This window comes from Choloepus didactylus, chromosome 14 (genome assembly GCF_015220235.1).
Source record: "Choloepus didactylus isolate mChoDid1 chromosome 14, mChoDid1.pri, whole genome shotgun sequence".
NCBI lineage: Eukaryota > Metazoa > Chordata > Mammalia > Pilosa > Megalonychidae > Choloepus > Choloepus didactylus.
The window spans coordinates 86,383,664-86,408,854 of NC_051320.1; the positions used below are offsets into that span (position 1 = coordinate 86,383,664).

General features: G+C 36.8%; 1 protein-coding gene across 2 annotated transcripts in view; it reads right to left on the reverse strand.

Moving 5' to 3' along the window:
* Positions 1-25,191, reverse strand: part of ADCY8 (adenylate cyclase 8) — a 269,505-nt gene that overhangs the window by 202,918 nt on the left and 41,396 nt on the right. For both annotated transcript variants that reach the window (XM_037803325.1, XM_037803324.1), the window contains exon 2: positions 13,053-13,202. In XM_037803325.1, coding sequence (XP_037659253.1) covers positions 13,053-13,202 — 150 coding nt within the window. The remainder of the gene's footprint in view (positions 1-13,052; positions 13,203-25,191) is intronic.

Consider the following 25,191-nt stretch of genomic DNA (forward strand, 5'->3'; position numbering starts at 1 on the left):
GTGGATATAGGAGGCAGACAGAAATCAAACCAACCACTTTATCACTGGTGAAAGGATGCAGACTGGCTAGGAAGTGAAAGATCACAGACTTCCTATTCCTTCCTTCTGCACTAATCATGCCTCCCAGTACTTTTAAATTGGGCCTAAGAATTTCCTTTTAACTCTGGACTCTTCTCCAGATCAGAGGTGGTGTAAACTTTTGAGAGGTGGTGTCACAGCCATTTTCCGCTATGTAGCCAGAGACAGAGCATCTAGGCCACTGAGGAATCTGAACCATGCAGAGCTTGCATGGGTGGGCTCCCTGCAGGAGGAGACATGCCACACTTAATCTACAAAAAGGCTTTGGCATTGAATACATAATGAACCCTACCTAACACATGAACCCCTTTCTCTGGAGAAACAAGGGTCAATTGAGGCCCATCTTATTATCTCAACAATAATATGGAGAAGGACAAGGATAAGTGGAGAGAAGCAGTGGCTTCACACCCCATACATTTCCACGATGCCCAGTATGCTTATAGAATTTCCTATTTGATAGACCATGAAAAAAATGGAAAGAAAATACAGCTTGTGTTTCAAGAAGAATTTTAGGATGGAGTGACTCCAGGTAGTTAGTCCAGTTAACACCAGTTAGGAACTTGTTAGTACCAGTTAGAACACTATTTTGTGGTAGAAGGAAGTGCTTAGAGGGCTGAAACTGAATAGTATTAATAATGAAAATATAGGGAGAGTTTAATACATATACCATGGAAATAGCATCAAAAGAAATTGGTACCAGGGTTGCTGTGGATAGGCTGGGTACAAACATGTGTCATATAGAAAGAGAAGTCCTTTTTTTAGTGGGGGGGGGGAGGGGGGTGTGGATCATGAACAGGCTGAACCCTGACACTTGTGGAAGGTGCCGATGAAGCTGTCCAACTAGCTGTTGGTGATGGATGCTGGGAGATCAGAAAAGAACTTGGTGTTGGAGGTGCTGACATGGCAACAATCCAGAACTGATGGTTGAAATCATTGTTTATCACCAACAGAGAGACAAGAGAGGAGCCCTTGAAGAATGCCTACATTTAAGGGTTAGGAGGACAAAGAGGGATATGTGAAGGAAGCACAAAAATCTGTTAGACAGGAAGGAAAGCCAAGAGAATGCAAGATCTAAGGGAGGGGAGAGTGTCAAGAAAAGGAGGGTGAGTCGGCAAGAACCAGTGCCGCAGAGACCCCGGCTGAGAGCAGGCCTTCCGCATGGTGATCAGGAGACCAGGGACTGCTGAGGGAAAATTTTGAAGGGTAAGGGACAGTACTGGGTACTTGCCCCTCATCTCTGGCAACTGCCCTACCCCACAGTCAGGGCAGGATCCCAGCAGCCGTGTTTCTGCTGTGTGACACTCTTCTTGTGATCAGTCTGGGGATGGGCACTCAAGCCTGGCAAGTCAGATTGCATTTCCTGGCACTATTAAATTGAGCCTAAGAACTTCCTTTTCACTCTGGACTCTTCTCCAGATGAGAAGTGGTATAAACTTTCAAGAGTTGGCGTCACAGCCATTTTCCACTATGTAGCATGAATAGCCGAGAAAGCTAGTTTGGAGAATTTGGAGAGGAGAGAATGAAGAAGATGCACAGAAAGAGTCAAAGATGGACGGAAAGTTCCCTGGGTTTCTAGTGAATCTACATTCCCCGGTTCCAGCCCTTTCCTAGGCCCTAACTGATTTCTCCATTTAAGAGTTCTCTGATGTACCCTTGTATCCTTACAATAAATTTCCCCTATTTTTTTCTTCAGTGAGCAGGAAGAGGCTGCAGTTACTTGCAAACAGATCTAGCTAACATAGGTAGAGTCGTGTGGAAAAGCCTAGAGCACAGAGATGTGCTGTCTAATATGGAGACACAAGCCACATATGGCTACTTCTATTTAAATTTAAATTAATTAAAATGAAAAAAATTAAAATTTTAATTCCCCAGTCACAATAACCACATTTTATGTGCTGCTCAATAGTCATATGTGCTTAGCTATTGGGTAACACAGGTATAGAACATTTCCATCATCACAGGAAGTTCCATTGGACAGCACAGTTGTCAAGTATCATATATCGGGGGAGGAATATTGACAATGAAGGAAATGAATCAGGGAGGAAGAGATGATTGCAGGGGTGAGATGATCAAGAAGATGCCTGTAGGCAAAATTCTTATTTACTTTTAAATATTCTGCTGAAGAAACACTCTACCCAGGCTGAAGTCATTTGTGTAAAGAAAAAATATAAGGTGAAATTGGACTGGTAGACGGAAGAAATAAAAGGAAGTTCTTAACTGCCAAGGAGAGATTGGACTCCTGGTTTTGGAGGACAAGGGAGAGTATACCCCAAATCTATTTGTTCACAATACCCCAAATCTATTTGTTCACAAATATTATTGAGTGAAAAAATATTTGGAAAACACAATTAATAGTACCTGTTATATGCTGTCTCTGCTTTTCTTCCAAGCTCAGTTTTCTCCCCTTCTGGATCCACGGTTATTGTGTGGAACACAAATGAAATGTATAGCCCATTTTCAAAGAGTTCACAGTATAGAAGGAAGGGTAAGACAAGAGCATAGCAAAGGTAGAAAGGTATTACTGCCATGAAGAAATGTACAAATGAAATATGCAGATCACAGCTGGCAGTTTCATAGAAGGCCCTTGTGGAAGAGGTGATATTTGAGCTCATCTTTGAAGAGGGGAGTTGTACCAGTTTGGATGTATTAGTGTTGATTAGGTTGGACTCTTTGGATTAAGCATTTCCATGGAGATGTGACTCAATCAACTGTGGGTGAATTATTTCCATGGAGATATGGACCCCACCCATTCAAGATGGGTCTTGATTTAATCACTGGAGTCCTATAAAAGAGCTCATGAACAGAAGGATCTTAGAACAGCTAAGAGTGAAATTTTGGAGAGCAGCTGAGAGAAACATTTTGGAGATGGCCCCTGAAAGCAGACTTTACTGACACTTTGGAAATGCTAGCCCAGAGTTTGCTCCAGAGAAGCTAAGAGAGGACAAAATGTCCCAAAAGCAACCGTTTGAAGAATGCACAGGAGCTCAAAGAGGAGCTGGAACACAACCTGGGATCAGCAGACACTAGCCACGTGCCTTCCCAGCTAACAGAGGTTTTCTGGATGCCGCTGGCCATCCTTTAGTGTAGGTATACTTGTGTTGAAGCCTTAATTTGGACATTTTAATGGCCTTCAGACTGTAAATTTGTAACCAAATAAACCCCCTTTATAAAAGCCAATCCATGCCTGATATTTTGCATAATGACAGCATTAGCAAACCGGAACAGGGGTTAAGATTTCAAGATGAAAGGGAAGGTTATACCAGGTAGTGAGAAGTGCACAAGCAAAGGCATGTGTGTGGGAAGTTAAGAAAAATGTGTAGGAAACAGTGAATATTCCAGTATAAACTAGAGAACAATGAATGTGAAATATATTAATAATAGATAAGGCTGAACATGAAGGCTGGTACATGGGAGGTCTTGAATGTGAGAGAGGAAGAGTAGCAGGAAAATGGTTTGATGGTAGAGGGTTCAAGGTGTTTTGGGATTATAATGAGAAGATTCATCTAGTTGGAAAAGAAAGAACAAATACTCTGAGGTTCTGCCACTTTCAGGTCAATCTTGATGCTGCCTTGAATGGATGAATAAGGGAATGAATAAATGAATGAATAAAAAAATGAATGATAAGGCTCTGCTTTACTATCTAAAAGTGTCCATAACTTTAGTGATAATTCCCCAGATGCTGCAGGGCAGCAAGACTGAACCAAACCAACCAATGCAAAACTTAGATGAAACCTATTTCTCACCCACTCTATTGTCCAAACCATTCCCTTACACCAATATTGTCAAACAAATTATTTCAGTTGAATGGAATGGCTTTAATACAGCTACAACATCTGCTGCATTTAAAAATAATCTTCCTGCTGCTGCAACATATGGCACCATCAGAATCTTTACTCCAGTGCACCCAGAGCTTCTGAGACACCTTGAAATGCCACGATTACCATAAGGAGGTTTAGGCAATTCTCAAAGCTGAAAAAAAACCCCACAATTAATTCATTTTAATATTTAAAATAAATATGTGCCATTTGCATCACTTGGGAGGAGAAGTGGGATTACAAAAACCATTGTAATTAGAAGTCAATTTCCCCAAGACAGATGTCCCAAGATGGTGGCATCCAGATGGAAAATTCCCCCAGCAGGTCTGTATCAGATGTGGGCCTGGCTTGTTCAGTCTCCCAAATTGGATGAGCACTGCCCCCCAAGTTTTTAATAGGGGTCACAAGAGTACAGGTCTCTCTACTTCTACACAGGAGAATTTGAAGTCAGGGGGGCTAACATCTGCATTCAGCATAATTCAGTTAAATAAACCTTAGGCAGAAGATCTTATATTACAGGCACTTGGCTGGATAGATACCAGGAAATCAAAGATGAATTATAGCCCCTTTAAGTGGCTCTAAGTGGTGATGAAGAGAGAGAAATGCAAACTAGGAAATGTCATGAAGTATGACAAGTGCTATACTCGAGTTAACTTTCAAGGCATTCTGAGAGTGCACGGATGGCATCTCAACTCAACCTGGGGAGATGAGAGCAAGCCTCAAAGAGGAGGGGGTGCAGAGAAGAATTTTCAAGGAACAGAAGCACTTTCAGCGAGAGAAGAGCTTTCCAGGATGAAAGAATCACCCAGCACAGGGAGTGGATGGTTGTTTGGTATAGTGTGAAAGAGGACTGAGAGAACCCAGGGGGGAGAACGGGGCTAGATTCCAGAGGACTGTTGGGTCATGTGTGGGCTTTTGGATTTTATCCTGGAAGAATGGGGGATTTCCTGCAGAAAAGAGTGACATCACTGTCTCTTTGACAGCATCCTCTCCAAAGTGTCTTGGGCTAAGAGCTGTACACTCTTAATCCTCATCCTAACCCTTGGAGGAGGGTATGGTCATTATGCCCATTTTATACCCATAGAAATCAGAGCTCCAGAGGGAAGTAGTGTGCCTAGGTCTCCACAGCCAGGAAGTTCAGGTATGTGATTGGATCTGGATCTCCCGGACACCAAACGTTTTGCCCTTAACCCCTATGCTGTATTTCTTCTGAACCAGGCCAGGCTTTCTGGATGGAGAGCAGAGTGGAGGAGGAGAAGCTGGAGGCCAAAACACCAGACAGATGGAAGATGATATTTGGTATGTTCAGCACCAGTTGCAACTAGGGACCAAATTATTAAGAAAAAGAAGGAGGAGGAGGAGGAGAAGGGGGAAGACAAGGAGGAGGAAGAGAAGGAGGAGGAGGATGAGGATGAGGAGGACGAGGAGGAGGATGAAGAGGAGGATGAGGAAGACGAGGAGAAGGATGAGGAGGAGGAGAGGAGGAGGATGAGGACAAGGAGGAGGAGGAGGGTGAGGAGGAGTATGAGCAGGAGGAGGACGAGGAGGAGAAGGAGGAGGAGGAGGAGGAGGAGGAGGATGAAGATGAAGAGGAGTAGGAGGATGAAGAGGAGAAGGAGGAGGAGGAGAAGTCATTGCCTCCCAGAAGGAAATGCCCAATATGTGCTCAACTGCTCATCGTGAAGCCAGTCATCAAAATAAAAAATTTCAACATTTGGGCCCATTCAGTACTTCCTGCCTGGCACAGTGCCAGCTCCCATGGGAGGAAGTGAGATGTTGTGAAACTGAGAGACATCTTGAAGGAGCTGGGTTAAAATCCTAATTTAGAAGAGACATTGAACAAAGGCTGTTAAACTTTGCTCTTCTCTCCTGCCTGCTTGCTCTTGATCTCCAAAACCATGCATGCAGACGCAGGTCATCCAAGGAAAGGGCCTATTTCCCAGCATCTCATCAAGTGATAGGACCCCCATGCACAAGGCAGCGTGGTTAATAGGCCACTTACCTTCTAGCTACTGCCTGGCAATTTTTCTTTGGAAAAAATTAGCAACCACCATTAAATATTGATGATCCCAGTTTTTCAAAAACACATATTCCACACTGGTTTTCAGGCACTGCTAGGTGGGATACATAGACAAATGAGCCATGGGCCACCTTTGAATTACTCATACTTTACCTTAAGAAACAGGCATGCAAAGATGATTGAAATTCAGTGTGATATGCAATAGATAATAGGTGATATTTCCTCATATACCACTCTATTATTAATTCTTTGTGCAAGTGCTGTACATTTGTAGCAGTTCATGCAAGAACTTATTAATATTTGTAGTGTTAATCGGTAATATACATAACTTTAAACAACCGCTTTCAACAAAATTCACCTATGGTATGGCACTACTACTTATAATCCTAATAACAAGCTACCATCACTTCTATCCATTCCCAAACATCCAAGTTCAACCTCATTAACAATTCTGTACATGTTAGGTAACCACTCTCCCTTCTCTAGCTTCTGTCTATCTCTAGGTGTCCTATATTCTACATTTTAAGATTCTGAGTTTATATATTCTAGTTAGTTCATATTTGTGAAATCATATATATCTGAATTTTTGTGTCTGGATTATTTCACTCAGCATTATGTCTTCAAGATTAGTCCATGCTGTTGCATAATTCAGGACCTCATTCCTTCTTACTGCAGCATAATATTCCATCATGTGTATATACAACATTTTGCTTATCCACTCATCTGTTGATGGGCACTTGAATTGTTTCCATCTTTTGGCAATTGTGAATAATGCTGCTATGCATATTGGTGTGCAAAAGTCTGTTTACGTCCCTGCTTTCAGATCTTCTGGGTATATACAAAGTAGCAGAATTGCTGGGTCATAGGGCAACTCAATAGTTTTCTGAGGAACCACCAAACTTCCACAGTGGCTGTAACATTTTACATTCCCACCAGCAGTGAATAAGTGTTCCTATTTCTCCACATCCTCTCCACATTTGCAGTTTCCTGTTTGTTTAATAGAGGTCATTCTTACAGGTGTGAGATGGTATCTCAATGTATTTCCCTAATCGCTAATGAAGATGAACATATTTTCAAGTGCTTTTTAGCCATTTATATTTTCTCTTTGAAAAAAATGTCTTTTCATATCTTTTGCCCATTTTATAATTGGGTTGTTTGCCCTTGTTGAATTGTAGGATTTCTTTATATGTATATCATATACATATTTGATACACATATGTATATGATATGATACATATGTATATCAAACTCTTATCAAACTCATATTCATATGTATATCAAACTCTTATCAGATATATGATTACAAATATTCTCTCCCTTGAGTTGGCTGCTTCTTCACCTTTTTGACAAAGTCCTTTGAAGCAGAGAAGTGTTCAATCTTGAAGAGTTCCCATTTATCTATTTTTTCTTTCATTGCTTGTGCTTTGGGTATAAGGTCTAAAAAGCTACCTTCTATTACTAGGTCTTGAAGATGTTTCCCTGTATTTTCTTCTAGGAGTTTTATGGTACTGGCTCTTATTTTAGGTCTTTTATCCACTTTGAGTTAATTTTTGTGCAGGGTGTGAGGTAGGGGTACCCCTTCATTCCTTTGGTTACGGATATCTAGTTCTCCCAGTCCCATTTATTGAAGAGTTTGGTGGATTTGGGGACCTTGACAAAAATCAATTGACCAAAGATCTGAGGGTCTTTTTCTGAACTCACAATTCAATTTCATTGGTTAATATGTCTACCTCTGTGGCAATACTATGCTGTTTTGATCACTGTGGCTTATAATAAGCTTTAAAATTAGGCAGTGTAAGTCTTCCCACTTTGTTCTTCTTTTTTAGGATGGTTTGGCTATTTGAGGCTCTTTTCCTTTGAAATAAATTGATAACTAACTTTTCCAAGTCTGCAAAGTAGGTTGTTGGAATTTTGATTGGTATGGCATTCAATCTGTAGATCAATTTGGGTAGAGTTGACATTTTAATGACATTTAGCATTCCTATCCATGAATACAGAATGTGTTTCCACCTATTTAGGTCTTCTTTGATTTCTTCTGGCAATGTTTTGTAGTTTTCTGTGTGCAGTTCCTTTACAACCTTGTTAAGTTTATACCTAGATACTTGATTCTTTTAGTTGCTATTGCGAATAGAATTTTTTTCTTAATTGCCTCCTCAGTTAGGTCATTACTAGTGTATAGAAACACTACTGATTTTTGTGTGTTAATTCTTGTATCCCACTACTTTGCTGAATTTGTTTATTAGCTCAAGTAGCTTTGACACAATTTCTTGGGATTTTCCAAATATAGGTCATCTGCAAACAATAAGAGTTTTACTTATTCCTTTCTGATTTGGATGCCTTTTATTTATTTTTCTTGCCTAACTGCTCTAGCTAGAACTTCTATCACAATGTTGAATAACAGTGGTGAGAGTGAACATCCTTTACTTGTCCCTGATCTTAGGGGGAACACTCTCAGTCTCTCACCATTGAGTATGATGCTGGATGTGGGTTTTCCATATATGCTCTTTATCACATTGAGGAAGTTTCCTTCAATTCCTACTTTTGAAATGTTTTTATCAAGAAATGATGCTGAATTTTGTTGCATGCCATTTCAGCATCAATCAAGATGATCATTTGATTTTTCCCTTTCAATTTGTTAATGTGTTGTATTATATTGATCGATTTTCTTGTGTTGAACCACCTTTACATGTCTGGAATAAACCCCACAAGGTCGTGTTGTATAATTCTTTCAATGTGCCATTGGATTCAATTTGCAAGTATTTTGTTGAGAATTTTTGCATGCATTAGAGAGACTGGTCTGCAGTTTTCCTTTCTTGAAGTTTCTTTATCAAGTTTTGGTATTAGAGTGATATTACCTTCATAGAATGAGTTAGGTACTGTTCCCTTTCCTTCAATTTTTTGGAAGAGTTTATGCAGGAATGGTGTTAGTTCTTCTTTGAATGTTTAAGAAAATTCCCCTGTGAAGCCATCAGGCCCTGGGCTTTTTTTTGGAGGGAGGTTTTTGATGACTGAATCTCTTTCCTTGTGATAGGTTTGTTGAGGTCTTCTATTTATTCTTGAGCAGTGCAGGTCATTCATGTGTTTCTAGGAAATTGTCCATTTCATCTAAGTTGTCTAGTTGGTTGGCATACAGTTGTTAACAGTTTCCTCCTATGACTTTTAAAAATTTCTTTGGGGTCTGTTCTGGTTTGCTAATGCTGCCATTATGCAAAATGCCAGAAATGGATTGGCTTTTATAAAACGGGGTTAGTAACTTACAAATTTGCAGTTCTAAGGCCATGAAAGTGTCCAAATTAAGGCATCAATAGATGATAACTTCACTGAAGGATGCCCAATGGCATCTGGAAAACCTCTGTTAGCTAGGAAGGCACGTGGCTGGTGTGTGTTGGTCCCAGGTTGTGTTCCAGCATCTCTCTCAGCTCCTGTGCATTGTTTCTTCCTCCCAGGAGGTTTCTCTCTAAGTGCCTGGGGGTCTTGTCTTAGCATACCCTGGGGCAAACTCTGGGCTTCATCTCATAGCTATACGAGGAATTAAATGTTTCACTGCAGTTGATTGTGTCACATCTCCATGGAAATACTCAATCAAAAGGTCACACCCTAATCAAAAAGATTAATCAAGATTGCATTAAAGAATATGGCTTTTGGGGGACATAATTTACCCAAATTGGCATAGGGTCCATGATAATGATTCCTCTCTCATTTCTGATTTTATTTATTTAAATCTTCTCTTTTTTACTTTGTCAGTCTAGCTAAGGGTTTGTCAATAATGTTGATCTTCTCAAAGAACAACCTTTTTATTCTCTCTATTGTTTTTTGTTCTCCAATTCATTTATTTCCGCTTTAATCTTTGTTATTTCTTTACTTCTAGACTTGCTTTAGGGTTAGTTTGGTGCTCTTTCTCTAGGTTCTTCAGTTACTCAGAGCTATAAATTTCCCTCTCAGCACTGCCTCCACTGTATCCCACAGGTTTTTAAACATTGTATTCTCATTTTCATTCATCTCCAGATATTTAATGATTTCTCTTGCAATTTCTTCCTTGACATACTGATTGTTTAAGAGTGTGTTTTTCACCTCCATTTATTTGTGTAAGTTTCAGTTCTTCAGTGGTTATGGAATAATTATATATAATTAAATATATAATCATATATATAAATTTATATTTATTCATTTATATATATAAAATATAATATAATTCCCCATTATATTTCCAATACCTAATAGAGTTCCTGGCACATAATAGGCTCTCAATAAATAACTGAATTCATGTTTGAATAAGCCAGGTCACTTAAAAATTTTCTCTAAAGCCTACCATGAGATAAAGCCAATACTTGAAAAACCCCACAAAACTTGACCATTTCTGTGGAATTTGGCCTCTTTGGGTCTACATTTGTAAGGCAAAAAAAAAAAAAAAAAAAAAAAGCTATTGGTCTCCTTTGAGATAATTATTCAAGGAAAAATTATTTATCATCACACAGTGCAGAATTCTTAATAATCATGTCATTGTACTTAACTCTGATAAGAGATGGGAACAAATTTGTTAATGACACCTGGTATTTTAAAATATATGGAGCCTAATGATCGTTTCTGATTGCTGTACACCTGAGGAGAACCACCATCCTTATTTCCCTCCATATAAATAACCTGAAGTTGGGGTTTCAAGTGAGACAACCCAATCCTGGTACTGAGCTATGCAGGCTAATTCATATAAATCATTATGCACGAAAATGCTAATATAGGGACATTACACTCATGGTAGGCTTTAGAGAAAATTTTTAAGTGACCTGGCTTATTCTCACCATGAAAGGGACTCTGCAGGAATCGTATAAATTTTCCCATGATTCAGATGGAGAAACTAAGAGGGATAAAGATACTTGCTGCATCTTACAAAGCTAGTAAGTTACCAAGCAAAGATTTCAAATCTGGAGTGGTATCATTCGAAAGCCTGTGTCTTCTTTGCTGGACTACACTGCCCATCTACCATGGGGAAGTACTCAAGAATGATGGAAACCTGAAGCAGCAATCAAATGTCAATGGAAAGCAACTTCAGCACTGACTGACATAAAGCCAGCTTTGGCAGATACTTCCCTGGTTTGGGTCAGAGGTAGGGAGGATGGTCAATATACCAAAAATACTTCATCATATTTGTGAACAGAGGACTATAACAAGTCTACAACATATTTCACTTCCTCTTCAGAACAAAGAATCCTTCATTAAAGGATAGTCATTTTTTTAATTTCATCAATGAAAGCAATAAGGCTGACATAATTTTTGCATTGCTTTAAACATATTGTCTCATTCTAAGCAAATACAATGCAGAAGAAGAAGAGACTGCCCCTCATGTATGGATGGGGAATAGGAACTGAGAAATCAAGTGGCTTAGGTGGCCCAAGTGGGAAGTAAGAGTGTTGAGGCATGAACTCTAATGGACTTCTCACTATATCCTAGTGGCCATTTGTTCTGACCTCTGTATATTGTTATTTTCTTCCTTCTTTCCCACCAACTTAAAAAAAGATGAAAATGAATAAGGAATGATTCCTCCACCATATTACTTTATAGAGTACAGTGATTCCAAGATACCCAATTTGAAGGATGGGAAAAAAAAGAAAGCCTTATGGCTATGAAATGACAATCAATTTTAGTGCCCTCATATTTTATAAGCACTAAATAAGAGACTGAACATCCCAGACAACTCATCCACAATTGCAGCCCTGGTTGTGATAGAGCATTGAAAATACCTGAATAAATAAATTATTAATGTGGCAGCATTCTCTGAATTGGCCCAGATCCCTTGGAAAGAGTGACAGGCCAGTCTGGCAACTGCTCTATTTTTCAGGGGAACACAATATACAGTCCTGGGAGGTACTCATGTTTATTATACAAGGTATTGTCTTTCTTAAAGTTACATTTCTAAACTATTCCAAAGGGGTATTATACAGCAATTGTAGTAAAATTATTATGAGGTTCCATAATAGTTATAGATGTTAACTGGTAAGTTTCCTAATTCTGAATCCTGCGAAGTTCATATAGGATCCAGACATCCTGCCATTTCCTCTCTGCTCCTGGCAATAGCATATGGCAGAGGGAGTTGAGTCTTGCCAAGTTCTACCCTACCTGCCCTTCTCTTCCAGTATCACACAACCTGGCTTCACACACTTCAAAGATCCATGTGTTACTGATGATTTGATAAAATTAAAGAGAAGAAGTTATTGCATCTTTCACAGCTACTTTATTTTTTCTAGAACCACAAGTGTGTCTCCATAGGCACAATTTAAAATGAAAGTCTAGTATGGCAGAACTAATGTATCTACTGAGCACAGAATTCTCAAGAGCATATAACCTTAGGAGGCTACATGTTGATTCTAAAGCCAATTTGAAACACATTCCTGATATTCTTCTTTGAAAATTACTTCTGGAGGTAAAGTCATATAAGACTTTTGAATATATGAGTAGCTTCAATAAAGGAAATTATTTATTCTTTGAAAGCTAATTTCATTTCTGGGAGGCATGTCATCAGAAGCCAAAGCTATTTTTGAAGTCTCCATGCCATGCACCCAATTGGAATGTCCAAGAAACGGCTTTATCGCAACTTCTCCAAACTGGAGCACATCATTGCCCTCACCCCCACCCAACTTGCTTTTCCCCCTGTGTCCCCTAACCTGGATTCACATCATGTTGCATAGAATTGGTTGTCTACAATGATCTCTTTTGAAAGTCAGGATGAGGTATTAGGGACTAGGTCAGTGCAAAATTCTTACATGAGGTTACTATAATTGGATTGGCTATTTAATGGAAAATGTTATTCCAAATAACTACTTACAGTCTCAGAGAAGGAAAGTAAAAGATAAGAATGCAGATGATTTTTAGGAACCATGGCCTTGTTCACAAACACAGATGCCAGTCAAAGTTCTCAGAAAAGCATTTTGTGGAGGGAATTGTTTTATTTTCTGTGGGGAACAACGAATTGAGTTGGAGAAAAGGACAACCCACTGTGACCTGGAAGTCGAACATAACTGTTTTAAACTCCAGAATCCCATAACACAAACCTCAAGAGAACACAGGCAAGTCAGGATGTGTTTTGGGGAGAATAAAGCACCAGGTAATTCAGAGACTGGCTGGGAGGTAAGCGGGTGAAGTGGTACCTGTCTCTGGTTCTCCGTCTCTAGGCGCAGCCTGGCCTCCACACACCTGCGCGTCTCCAGAAAGGCTTGGCGCTGGGCCCGGTCCGACAGGTAACTGATGAAGATGCCAGCCGTATTCATGCACATGAACAACATTGCCTGGGCCACAACCTAAAACAGAATCACACACATAGCTGGTCAGGTGGTTAAAACAAGAACTGTTTGGAAAGCAAAGAGAAAAAAGGTAAATCAACATTTCAGACACAAATCTTAATGTCGTGATCCGAATGTTTAGCAGCATTTTAATAACACTATGCACTTCATTCAGGCCTCAGTCAAATGTCACTCCCTCTGGGAGCCCCCTTGACCACTCTGTCCAATGTAAAGCTCTCCAGATTTGGTCTCACCCTGGGTTGGAAAACCAAGGTAGGAAAGAAGGATATCATTAGTGCCTTCCCTACTCCTCACTGTACCTCATTCTCCCGCTCACTAACTGAAGGGATGGTTTGGGCCTTTATATGGTGGGAGGATGAGGAAGCGACTGATTAACAGGAAAGATATTAACTGAATGGTACTATTGTACTTTGAATTTGGTGCTCTTGGATCCTCTTGGGTAGAACCCCTTTTAAAATGCCCAAGTTGCGTTGTTTCTAACACCGGAAAAATATCAAAATTTTCTACTGCTTCATCTCTATTGCTACTACACTATTACTAGGCAGCGAAATCTGGAGGGACTTTTAAATTAGGCTTCTTACTTTCAATTTCCCCCCTTCCAAGCTACTCTCCAGTGAAGAAAAGCAGGCAGATTCTGGAAGGGGGTAAACACTCGAAAGAAAGAAACAACATAGCATGAGTTTCCCACTTTTTGTGGCTTTAGCCTAAATGTAAGAGGTAGTTGGCACAGCCTGGTGTAGCTTCAACTCCAATAGAAAACCCAGGTGGCCTGAAGAAGCAAAGACAGGAGATAAGGGCAACTATAGTTGTTGGAAAGTGAGGTGAAAATCCCCCCAAAAAGAGGGCAAGTGAGGGAGATCCTTAAATTCTATTTATAAACTCTTCCATGAACCACATACATGCACAGGGCAGCCTTTAAGAAACTGAGCAAACAATAAAAGAACTGAAGTGAGACTTCAACTGCAGCCCAAAACACTGAGGTCATCATTTGTTTCCAATCAAATTAATCCCCTGCAAAAGCAAAACTAAAAACAAAAACAAAAACAAAAACAAAAAAACAACATCTTCCAGAGGAATGTAAGAGAATTCAGAATCCCTCTTACATAGCAACACATATATGACACAATACAAAATTATGTGACAAATAAATAAACATAAAAATGTGACCCATTCTCAAGAGAAAAGATAATAACAGAGACCTATTATGATCTGACCCAGATGTTGAGATTAGCAGAGAAAAACCTTATAGCAACGCTTGCAACAGTTCTCAATGATGGAAAAGTAACTATGCTAACTAGCAATGAATTAAAGATAGGAAATCTCAGCAGAGAAAAAGAAATGATAAAAAGTGAAAATTATAGATCTGAAAAACATAACCTCTGAAACAAAACCATCCACTGGATTATATGAACAGCAGAATGCTGATGACATAAAAAGTCAGTCAACTTAAAGTTACATCAATAGAAAATAGCCATTTTGAAGAAGAGTGAGAAAAAAGATCAAAAGTCATAAATGCAGGGACCTATGAGACAATATTAAAAGGCTCAACATACACGTAATTGGAATCTCAGAAGGAGAAGACAGAGAGAGAATGGGGCAAAAAATTTATTTGAAGAAATCATTGCTGACATTTAAAAAAAATTTATGAAAGACACAAATTTACAGATTTCAGAAGCTCAGTGAAACCCCAGCAGGATAACTATGACCAAAACTATGTATGGGAATATCATAGTGAACACGTTGAAAACTGAAGAAAATCTTGAAAGCATTCAGAGAAAAATGTTACATATGGGGAACAATGATTCAAATTATCACTGACTTTTCATCAAAAACATTGGAAGCTAGAAAACAGTGGCCAACCATCTCTAATGTGCCAGAGGGATAATCTGTCAGCACAGAATTCTGTATGAAGAATGGAGGAAATACATGGACGTTTTGAACAAAAGAAAACTAATTTTTTTTTTTTTAACAGCAGATTCGCTACAAGAAATACTAAAGGACATTCTTTAAGCTGAAGAAAAATAATACCAGTTGGAAGCTTAGATTTTCAAGAAGGAATGTAGATCATCAGAAATGCTAAATATCAGGTTAAATATAAAAGGATGATGTACTCTTCCCAATGCTTTAAAACAATATGTAAAGTTTTAAAATGATGACCTCTGTGTTTTGGACTGCAGTTCCAGTCTCATTTCAGTTCTTTTATTGTTTACAACATCATTCTGTTAAGTTCATAATGTCGATGAAAAACGATGATAGCTATAGAAAAACTATGATAGCTACAGTAAATGAGCCTATACAGTTTCAAGTGATACAATACGAATTCTAAATAGACTCTGAAAAGTTAAGGAAGTATATTTTAATCTCTAAAGCCACTATTAAAATAATACAAAGAGATAGAGCTAAAGCCAATAGAATAACATATATCTACACACAGATCTGTACATGAATGCTCATAGTAGCATTATTCATAATAGCCAAAAAAGTGGGAACAATCAAAATGTCCATCAACTGGTGACTGGATAAAAATAATGTAAGTCCATACAATGGAATACTATTTAGCAATAAAAAGAACAAAATACTAATATATGCTCCAATAAGGACAAACCTCAAAAACATTACGCCAAGTGAAAGAATTCAGACATAAAAGACCAAATGACCATATGTTATATGATTCCATTTACATAAATTGCCCATAAAAGGCAAATCTACAGAAATGGATTACTGGAAGTCAGGGACTGGAAATGAGAACCAGGATTGACAACAAAGAAGCACAAGGTGTCCTGTGGAGTGATGGCAATGTTCTTAAATCTGATTGTGGTTATGGTTGCTCAGTGCTATCAGTTTACTTTAAAAATCTTTGAATTGTACACTTAAAATGGGTGATCTTTATTGTATGCAAACTATACATCATTAAAGCTACTTTTTAAAAGGCCAATAGATAAATTAAAATTAATTCTTAAATACATTCCAATAATTAAAAAGAAAGAAGGGAAAAATAAATAGAAACAAAAATTAAAAATGATAGTATCATTATTTACAGTAAGTATTAATGGCCTAAACCCTGACTAAAAGTGAGCAATGTCAGAATGGATAGGAAAAAAATTTAAATGCCACTATATGCTGCCTATAAAGGGCAAACTTTAAAATTAAAAACACTGAAACAGAAAGACTATGAACAAGAAGGTTGCAATGGCTATATTAATATCAAGCCTCAAGACAATGAGTGTTACCAGAGATAAAGAGGTAATTTGTAAGGAGGATGTAACAGTCAACAATGTTCATAAGCCTAAAAATGAAACTTCAAAGTAGATGAAGTTAAAATTACCAAATTAAAGAGAGAAATACTCAGTTCCAAAATCATAATTGGAAAAGCTTTTAAACAGCTTTATTGAGATGTAATTGAAATAAAATAAACATATATTTAAAATGCACAATCTGATAAGTTTTGATATAGGTATATGTCCAGGAAGCCATCATTATAAGGAAGACAATGAACATATCCATCACACCTAAAAACTTCCTCATTCTCCTTTAATCCATCCTTCCCACCCCTCCAGCCCTACTTCCTCATCCTAAAGCAACTACTGATAAGATTTTTGTCACTATGAATTAATGTGGTTTCTCTAGAGTTTTTAATAAATGGAATCAGTACAGTATGAACTTTTTTTTTCTTTTGGTCTGGCTTCTTTCACTCAGCATTATTATTTTTTTTGTAATTCATTTTATCGAGATATATTCACAGACCATACAGTCATACAAAACAAATTGTACATTCGATTGTTCACAGTACCATTACATAGCTGTGCATTCATCACCAGAATCAATCCCTGACACCTTCATTACCACACACACAAAAACAACAAGAAAAATAATTAAAGTGAAAAAGAGCAATTAAAGGAAAAAAGAACACTGGATGCCTTTGTTTGTTTGTTTTTTTCCTTCCCCCATTTTTCTACTCATCCATCCATAAACTAGACAAAGGGGAATGTGGTCCATATGGCTTTCCCAATCCCATTGTCACCCCTCATAAGCTACATTTTTATACAATCGTCTTCAAGATTCATGGGTTCTGGCTTGTAGTTTGATAGTTTCAGGTATTTACTGCTAGCTACTCCAATTCACCAGAACCTAAAAAGGGTTGTCTATATTGTGCATAAGAGTGCCCACCAGAGTGACCTCTCGGCTCCTTTTGGAATCCCTCTGCCACTGTAGCTTATTTCATTTCTTTTCACGTCCCCCTTTTGGTCAAGAAGATGTTCTCCATCCCATGATGCCAGGTCTACATTCCTCCCTGGAAGTCATATTCCATGTTGCCAGGGAGATTCACAACCCTGGGTGTCTGATCCCACGTAGTGGGGAGGGCAGTGATTTCACCTGCCAAGTTGGCTTAGCTAGAGAGAGAGGGCCACATCTGAGCAACAGAGAGCCATTCGGGAGGAGGCTCTTACGCACAATTATAGGGAGGCCTAGCCTCTCCTTTGCAGCAACAGTCTTCCCAAGGACAAGCCCCATGGTAGAGGGCTCAACCCATCACACCACCAGTCCCCTATGTCTGTAAGCACATCCGCAACCATCGAGGTGGGGAAGCCCAACACCCCTGCATTCTCCAGCAGCTCCTCAAGGGGGCCCTGAATATTTTTTCATTGCTCCTTTTTTTTTTTTTTTAACTTTTTTTTTTTAAATCAGCTATATAAAAAATAAAATTAAAAAAATTAAAAAACATAAAATAAAAAAAAAACATTTCAAACAGACCATAACAGGGAGTAAGACAAGGACAACTAACCTAAGATAACTACTTTATTTCCAACATGTTCCTACTCTACCCCAAGAAAGTAACCTAATATAGCAACATTTCTGTGAACTTGTTCCTACTATATCCATCAGAAACTAACAGACCATAGTCATTCCTGGGCATTCCCAGAACATTAAATTTACCCACGATAGCTTATCTGTTCTTATTGGATTATCGTTCCCCCTTCTTTAATTGCTCTCTATCACTAGTTCCCCTAAATTCTACATTATAAACCATTTGTTTTACATTTTTCAATGCTGATATTAGTGATAGCATATAATATTCTCTTTTTGTGCCTGGCTTATTTCGCTCAGCATGTCTTCAACACTCATCCATGTTGTCATATGTTTCACAACATCATTCCTTCTTACTGCCACATAGTATTTCATTGTGTGTATATACCACATTTTATTTATTTGCTCATTTGCTGAAGGACATTTGGATTGTTTCCATCTCTTGGCAATTGTGAATAATGCTGCTATGAACATTGGCGTGCAGATATCTGCTCGTGTCACTGCTTTCAGATCTTCCGGGTATATACCGAGAAGTGCAATCACTGGATCAAAGGGTAACTCTACATTTAGTTTTCTAAGGAACTGCCAGACTGACTTCCAGAGTAGCTGAACCATTATACAGTCCCACCAACAATGAATAAGAGTTTCAATTTCTCCAAATCCCCTCCAGCATTTGTAGTTTCCTGTTTGTTTAATGGCAGCCATTCTAATTGGTGTGAGATGGTATCTCATTGTGGTCTTAATTTGCATCTCTTTAATAGCTAGTGAAGCTGAACATTTTTTCATGTGTTTCTTGGCCATTTGTATTTCCTCTTCAGAGAACTGTTTTTTTCTTATCGTTTGCCCATTTTGTAATTGGGCTGTCTGTACTATTGTCATTGAGTTGTAGGATTTCTTTATATATGCAAGATATCAGTCTTTTGTCAGATACATGGTTTCCAAAAATTTTTTCCCATTGAGTTGGCTGCCTCTTTACCTTTTTGACAAATTCCTTTGAGGTGTAGAAACTTCTAACCTTGAGGGGTTCCCATTTACCTATTTTTTCTTTTGTTGCTTGTGCTTTGGGTGTAAAGTCTAGGAAGTGGCCACCTAATAGAAGGTCTTGAAGATGTTTCCCTACGTTATCTTCTAGGAGTTTTATGGTACTGTCTTTTATATTGAGATCTCTGATCCACTTTGAGTTAATTTTTGTGTAGGGTGTGAGGTAGGGGTCCTCTTTCATTCTTTTGGATATGGATATCCAACTCTCCCAGCCCCATTTGTTGAAAAGACTGTTATGTCCCAGTGCAATGACTTTGGGGGCCTTATCAAAGATCAGTCGGTCATAGATCTGGGGGTCTATCTCCAAATTCTCAATTCGATTCCATTGATCAATATGTCTATCTTTGTGCCAGTACCATGCTTTATAATATGCTTCAAAGTCAGGGAGTGTCAGTCTTCTCACTTTGTTTTTCTTTTTTAGAGTGTCTTTAGCAATTCGAGGCATCTTCCCTTTCCAAATAAATTTGATTACTCGCTTTTCCACATCTGCAAAGTATGTTGTTAGAATTTTGATTGGGATTGCATTGAATCTGTAGATGAGTTTGGGTAGAATTGACATCTTAATGACATTTAGCCTTCCTATCCATGAACATGGAATATTCTTCCATCTTTTAAGGTCCCCTTCTATTTTTTTTGGTATAGTTATGTAGTTTTCTTTGTATAGGTCTTTTACATCTTTGGTTAAGTTTATTGAAAATCGTATCTTTTTCTTGAGTGTCTCTTCAGTTTGTTCATTTCTAGCATATAGAAACATTACTGACTTATGTGCATTAATCTTGTATCCTGCTGCTTTGCTAAATTTATTAGCTCTCATAGCTATATTGTTGATTTCTCAGGGTTTTCCAGATATAAGATCGTATCATCTGCAAACAATGACAGTTTTACTTCTTCCTTTCCAACTTGGATGCCTTTTATTTCTTTATCTTGCCAGATTGCCCTGGATAGCACTTCCGGCACAATGTTGAGTAACAGTCTCAGTGTTATCTTGACAGTCATCCATGTCATTGTGTATATTAATAGTTCATTCCAATTTTTTTATGGCAGAAAATTATTATAATGTATGAATATACCACAGTTTGTTTATTCAAATGCTGATGAACATTTGTGTTGTTTGCAGTTTGGTGCTAATATATAAAAAGCTGCAATTAACGTTTATGCACAAGCGTTTGTATGGATATATATTTCCTTTCTCTTGGGAGTGGAATGCCTAGTAGTGGAATAATAGGGGCATATGGTAAGTGCATATTTGATGTTAATAAACCATCAAACTGTTTTCTAAAGTGATTGTACCACTTTTACATTTCCACCAGCAGTGTATGAGCGAAATAGACAAATATAAAATTCTAGTTTGAGCTTATAACATCCATTTCTTAGTAAGTGATACACAAGAATTCAATAAAGATGTAGATGATCTGAATAATACTATCAACCATCTTCACCTTTCAATATTAGTAGAACACTACCCCTACTAGTTGCAGAATATACATTCTTTACAAATGAACATTGCATGCTCATAGACCAAGTACAAGGCCATAAAACAAGTCTCAATAAATGTATAAGACTTGAAATTATACACAATCTGTTTCATGACTACAAGAAAATTAGATTAAAATTAGCAAAAAGATATCTAGAAAGCCCCAAGTATTTGGGAATTAAACTACACATTTTTGATAAAACCTTTGAGTCAATGGGGAAATTGAAAGTATTTTAAACTGAAAGATAATTAAAATTCAATGTATCAAAATCTATGGGATGCAGCTAAAGCAGTCCTGAGAGGGAAATTTATAGCTTTACATGTTTACATTACGAATTACTTCCCACACAATCAGCAGAATAGACTTTAATCATATTATGCCACCATGCCACTAGACCCATACCCTATATTTAAAGCCCTTTGATATTCCCAGTATTATAAGAATAAAATCCCAAAAGATTTCTTATTTTAAGATGATGGAGAAATACTTTTTTGCCTTATTTTCCTTCCTGATATGATCACCCAAACCAGTAAATGATAAATAGAAATGAAAGGTCTGTCTTTGACCAAACTAGAATTCACCTGTAAACCCCATTACAAAACATTAGAAAGAGCTGTCAAATGAAGTGAAATGAATTCTGGGATGGGAAAATGCTGAGAGACTGCCTGCTTTAGAGCTCCAAGGGATCTCACAGCACAGGTATCTCTGAAGTAGTTGGCATATACTGAAGGGAAGAACTATAATTTCCTGTCTAAACAAAGGGGATGGGAGTACATTGTTCCCAAGGATCCATGAGCAGATTATATCTGAATGGGGACAGGGCAGTAACAGTATTCTGGCAGAAAAAAGTTTGTCAGGGAGTCAGGGTAGAAGAAAGATTGCAAATTGTGAATGGACATACAAATGCTGATCTCTGTCAGCTGGGAGGGAATAAAAGCTAAACCAGCTTACCATTACACATACACTAGCCCAGTGTGGTAAGCAGCTGGGCTGGGAGCCAAAGAGATTGCTTCCTAACCTGGACACAGCCCTCATACTTTCACTGCAAGGAGTTCCTGCAAATAGTTGAAACTCACTTCATTCGAAGTTGAGTAAGACTCGCAAAATCACTAGAGAGAAATTTTAGGCTGTATATAAGTTGCCAGAAAAAAAATTAAAAAAAAAAATAACACATAGAATTGTACAGCACAGAGTGAACCCTAATGCAAGCTATGGACCATAGTTAACGGTGTATTATAATGAAATTGTTTTCATCAGTTGCAACAAAAGAACCATAATAATGCAAAATGTTAATAATAGGGAAAAATGCATCTGGGAAGGGGGCATATGGGAACTCTATACTAGAGTCTGCATGTTTTTCTGTAAACCCACAACTACTCTAATAAGTAAAAAAGAAAAAACAAACAAAAAGTAACCAGTAGAGTGTTTGTTTATAAATACAATGCAAGGAAGAAATAAAAAGAAACTGAAGAAGGAAAATGTCCAAGTACACAAAAAACAAAAATTTTATCATTGTGTAGACAATATTTTAACCAATAATACTTCAATAAATTTAAAGAAGGTAAAGAAATAGTTACTTCCTTAAAATAAGAGTTCAAAGTAAAGGTCCAAGCGTATAAGGAAGGAATGATGAGAAAAGGAAGAGGATGAAAAATGTACTGACAAAATTTTTAAAATATATAGGTGGAGGAGAAAAATAAAACCATCACAGAAGGCTACACTGGAAACAATAAAAGGAGAAAAAGCATGACTGAAAATAGCATAAAGTCTTTAAAGAACAGGAGAGAAATAAAGATAAAGAAAATGAAGTTAAAACAGAGATGCACAAAGGATAACGGAGAAAAGAAGCTTTGAAAGTCAGGAAAACGAGATCCAAGAAATACATAATTTGTATTCCTGCAGTAGAGAATAAATAAAAATCAAAGACGTAATTCAAAATGTAAAAGATTTGTACTCATAGTTTGGACAGATACACAATAACCCAGGAAATATTTATATGGAACAATTACCAGTAAAACATATCTTAATAGTTTCGCTGGACTTCAAAGGCAAAGAATAAATTCTTTGGACATAGAGATGAAGAAGTCAAGTTTCTTCCTTATACTTTATCACATCAACAATTAACAACAGAAGGCAACGAATCAATGACGACAAAATCCCCAAAAAAGAAAAGCATGAATCAAGAATTTTATAGTCAGCCCAACGCTTTTCTACTGGATAGATAAGCCAACAAAGAGATAAGGAGAGAAATTCCAGTGCTGGTGAGCACTGAATCCATTTAAATATACAACCGAAACAAGAAAAATCACAGAATTTTGTTGATGGAGCAGAATGTAAAGACAATGTAAGACATACAAATGGCATTGCTAGAAAATGAAAGAGTGCATGAAAAGAAATTAAAATGTTATTTGGGGAAGATATTAACTAATTTTAGACATTGCTAAATTTAGTAGAAATATTAAAATTAACTATGATAACTAAGATAATACAAAGAAAGCATATATTTTCCATTGAAATAGAAGGAAAAAAATGTAATAAAATGCAATAAAAACAATCTCTAAAAAGGAATTTAAGAAATAAAGGAGGAAAAAGACAAAAATTCAGAACAAATATAAAATACCAAATTTATCAGTGACCACAATAAATACAAACAGGAAAAACTCTCTAGTTATGATAATGACTTTAAGATTTATTAAAAATCATCTATGTGTTATTCAAGAGACATTCCTAAAATATAATGGCATAAGAAAGACTGAAATTCAAACCAAAATAAAGTTGGTAGTACTGTGTAAATATCAGATTAAAGAGAATTTAAAAGAAAAAAGCACTACTAGTGATTAATAGTCATTACATAAAAGTTTTAATCATCTGAAAGATATAAAAATTCTGAATTTGGACATTTTAACAACATAGCTTCAAAACATGCAATGCAAAATCTTATGTGACTCCATGGAAATATTTACATATCTACTGTTATAGTGGTATAATTTAGCAAATTTTTTTAGTAATCGATACATCAAGCAGATAGGAAAAAATCAGTAAAGACAGAGATTATTTGAATAGCTAACACAATAACAACGTCAAAATTTAACAGTATACCTAACAATTGGATAATACAAATACTTTTTAGATACATATTGAATATGTTAAAAATATGATCTTGTGATAGGACATGAAGCTAGTCTCAGCAAAATTTCAAAGAACCGTATCATGTAAACCACAAGCAATGACTACCATGAAGTCAAGTTACAAACCAATATAAAAAGATAACTAGCGAAATACCATTTTGGAAATTAAAAATGTTTCTAAATAACACATGGACGCAAGAATATATCATGGAGATTTGAAAAATTACGTATCCAAAGAATAGTTAAAATGCTACTGAAGAAATCAGTAGTACTCACAGAGGAATTTATAGTCATAAATGCTTCATTAAAAAGGAAGAAAGACCGAAAATGAATGTGATTGTCATTCAATATAAGGATTTAGCAAAAGAATAACAGAATGAACCCATATTATATAAAGGGGAAAAAAGTAGGAAAAGTAAGAGCAGAAATTAATGAAATACAAGCCTACAATAGAGAGGATCAATAAATTCAAGCATTTGTTCTTGGAAAAAACTAATAAAACAGAAACACTTCTTACAAGGTTAATCAAAACAAAAAGAAAAAAGTACAAATAAACAGTATTGATGAAATATGGGACATACTTGAAGATATTGAAGAAATTAATAGATAATAAAATTATATTGTGAAGTTTATGCTAGAAAAAATAGATGGAACTGATACATTTCTAAAAATAAATTTTCCAACACTTACTAAATAAGGAGAAAAATTAAATAATGAAATTAGTAATTAAAAATCTTTCCATTAGTAAAGCAGTAGTCCCAGATGGCTTCATCAGTGTTCTACAATTATAGAAGAAATGACTGAAATCTTTCAAAATTTCTACCAGAGAAAAATAGAGAACACTGCCAAACTTAGTTTATAAGGCTAACATAACCTTGATACCAAAAAATATCCCTCATGAACATGGAGGGGAAAGTCCTACATCAAATCCAGGAATGCATAGAAAAGATAATACAGCTTGACTATATTGAATTTATCCCAAGAATCCAAGGATAATTCAACATTATGAAATCAACTAGTGTGTAATTCACCACACTTTCAGCTTAAAAAATTATCCATTATATGGAAAAAGGGCATTTATAAAATTCAATATCCTTCATTTAAAAAAAACCTACTAGCAAACTAAAATTAGGAGTAAACTTTCTTATTCACCATGTAGGATTTGAACAGGAAACACACACACACACACATACATATACCCCTAAAGCAAACATCTTGTCCAGTGGCAAAACTTTGGAAGCATTCACTTCAATACTCAGATGACAGCACCAAATATATGTGCAATATCATTCTCAAGTACTAGACATTTCAATAGGATGAAAAATGAAATAAAAGTGACACAGTTTAGAAAGGAAGAAATACACTTTCATTAATTGCAGATGATATGATTACTACCTGGAATATAAAAAAAAAAACTCTATAGAAAAATTATGAGAATTAATAAGAATTTAGCAATGATGCTGTATATAATACAAAATAAAATAGCAATTGCATTTCTGTACATCCACAATAGATATAAATATGATATACATATAA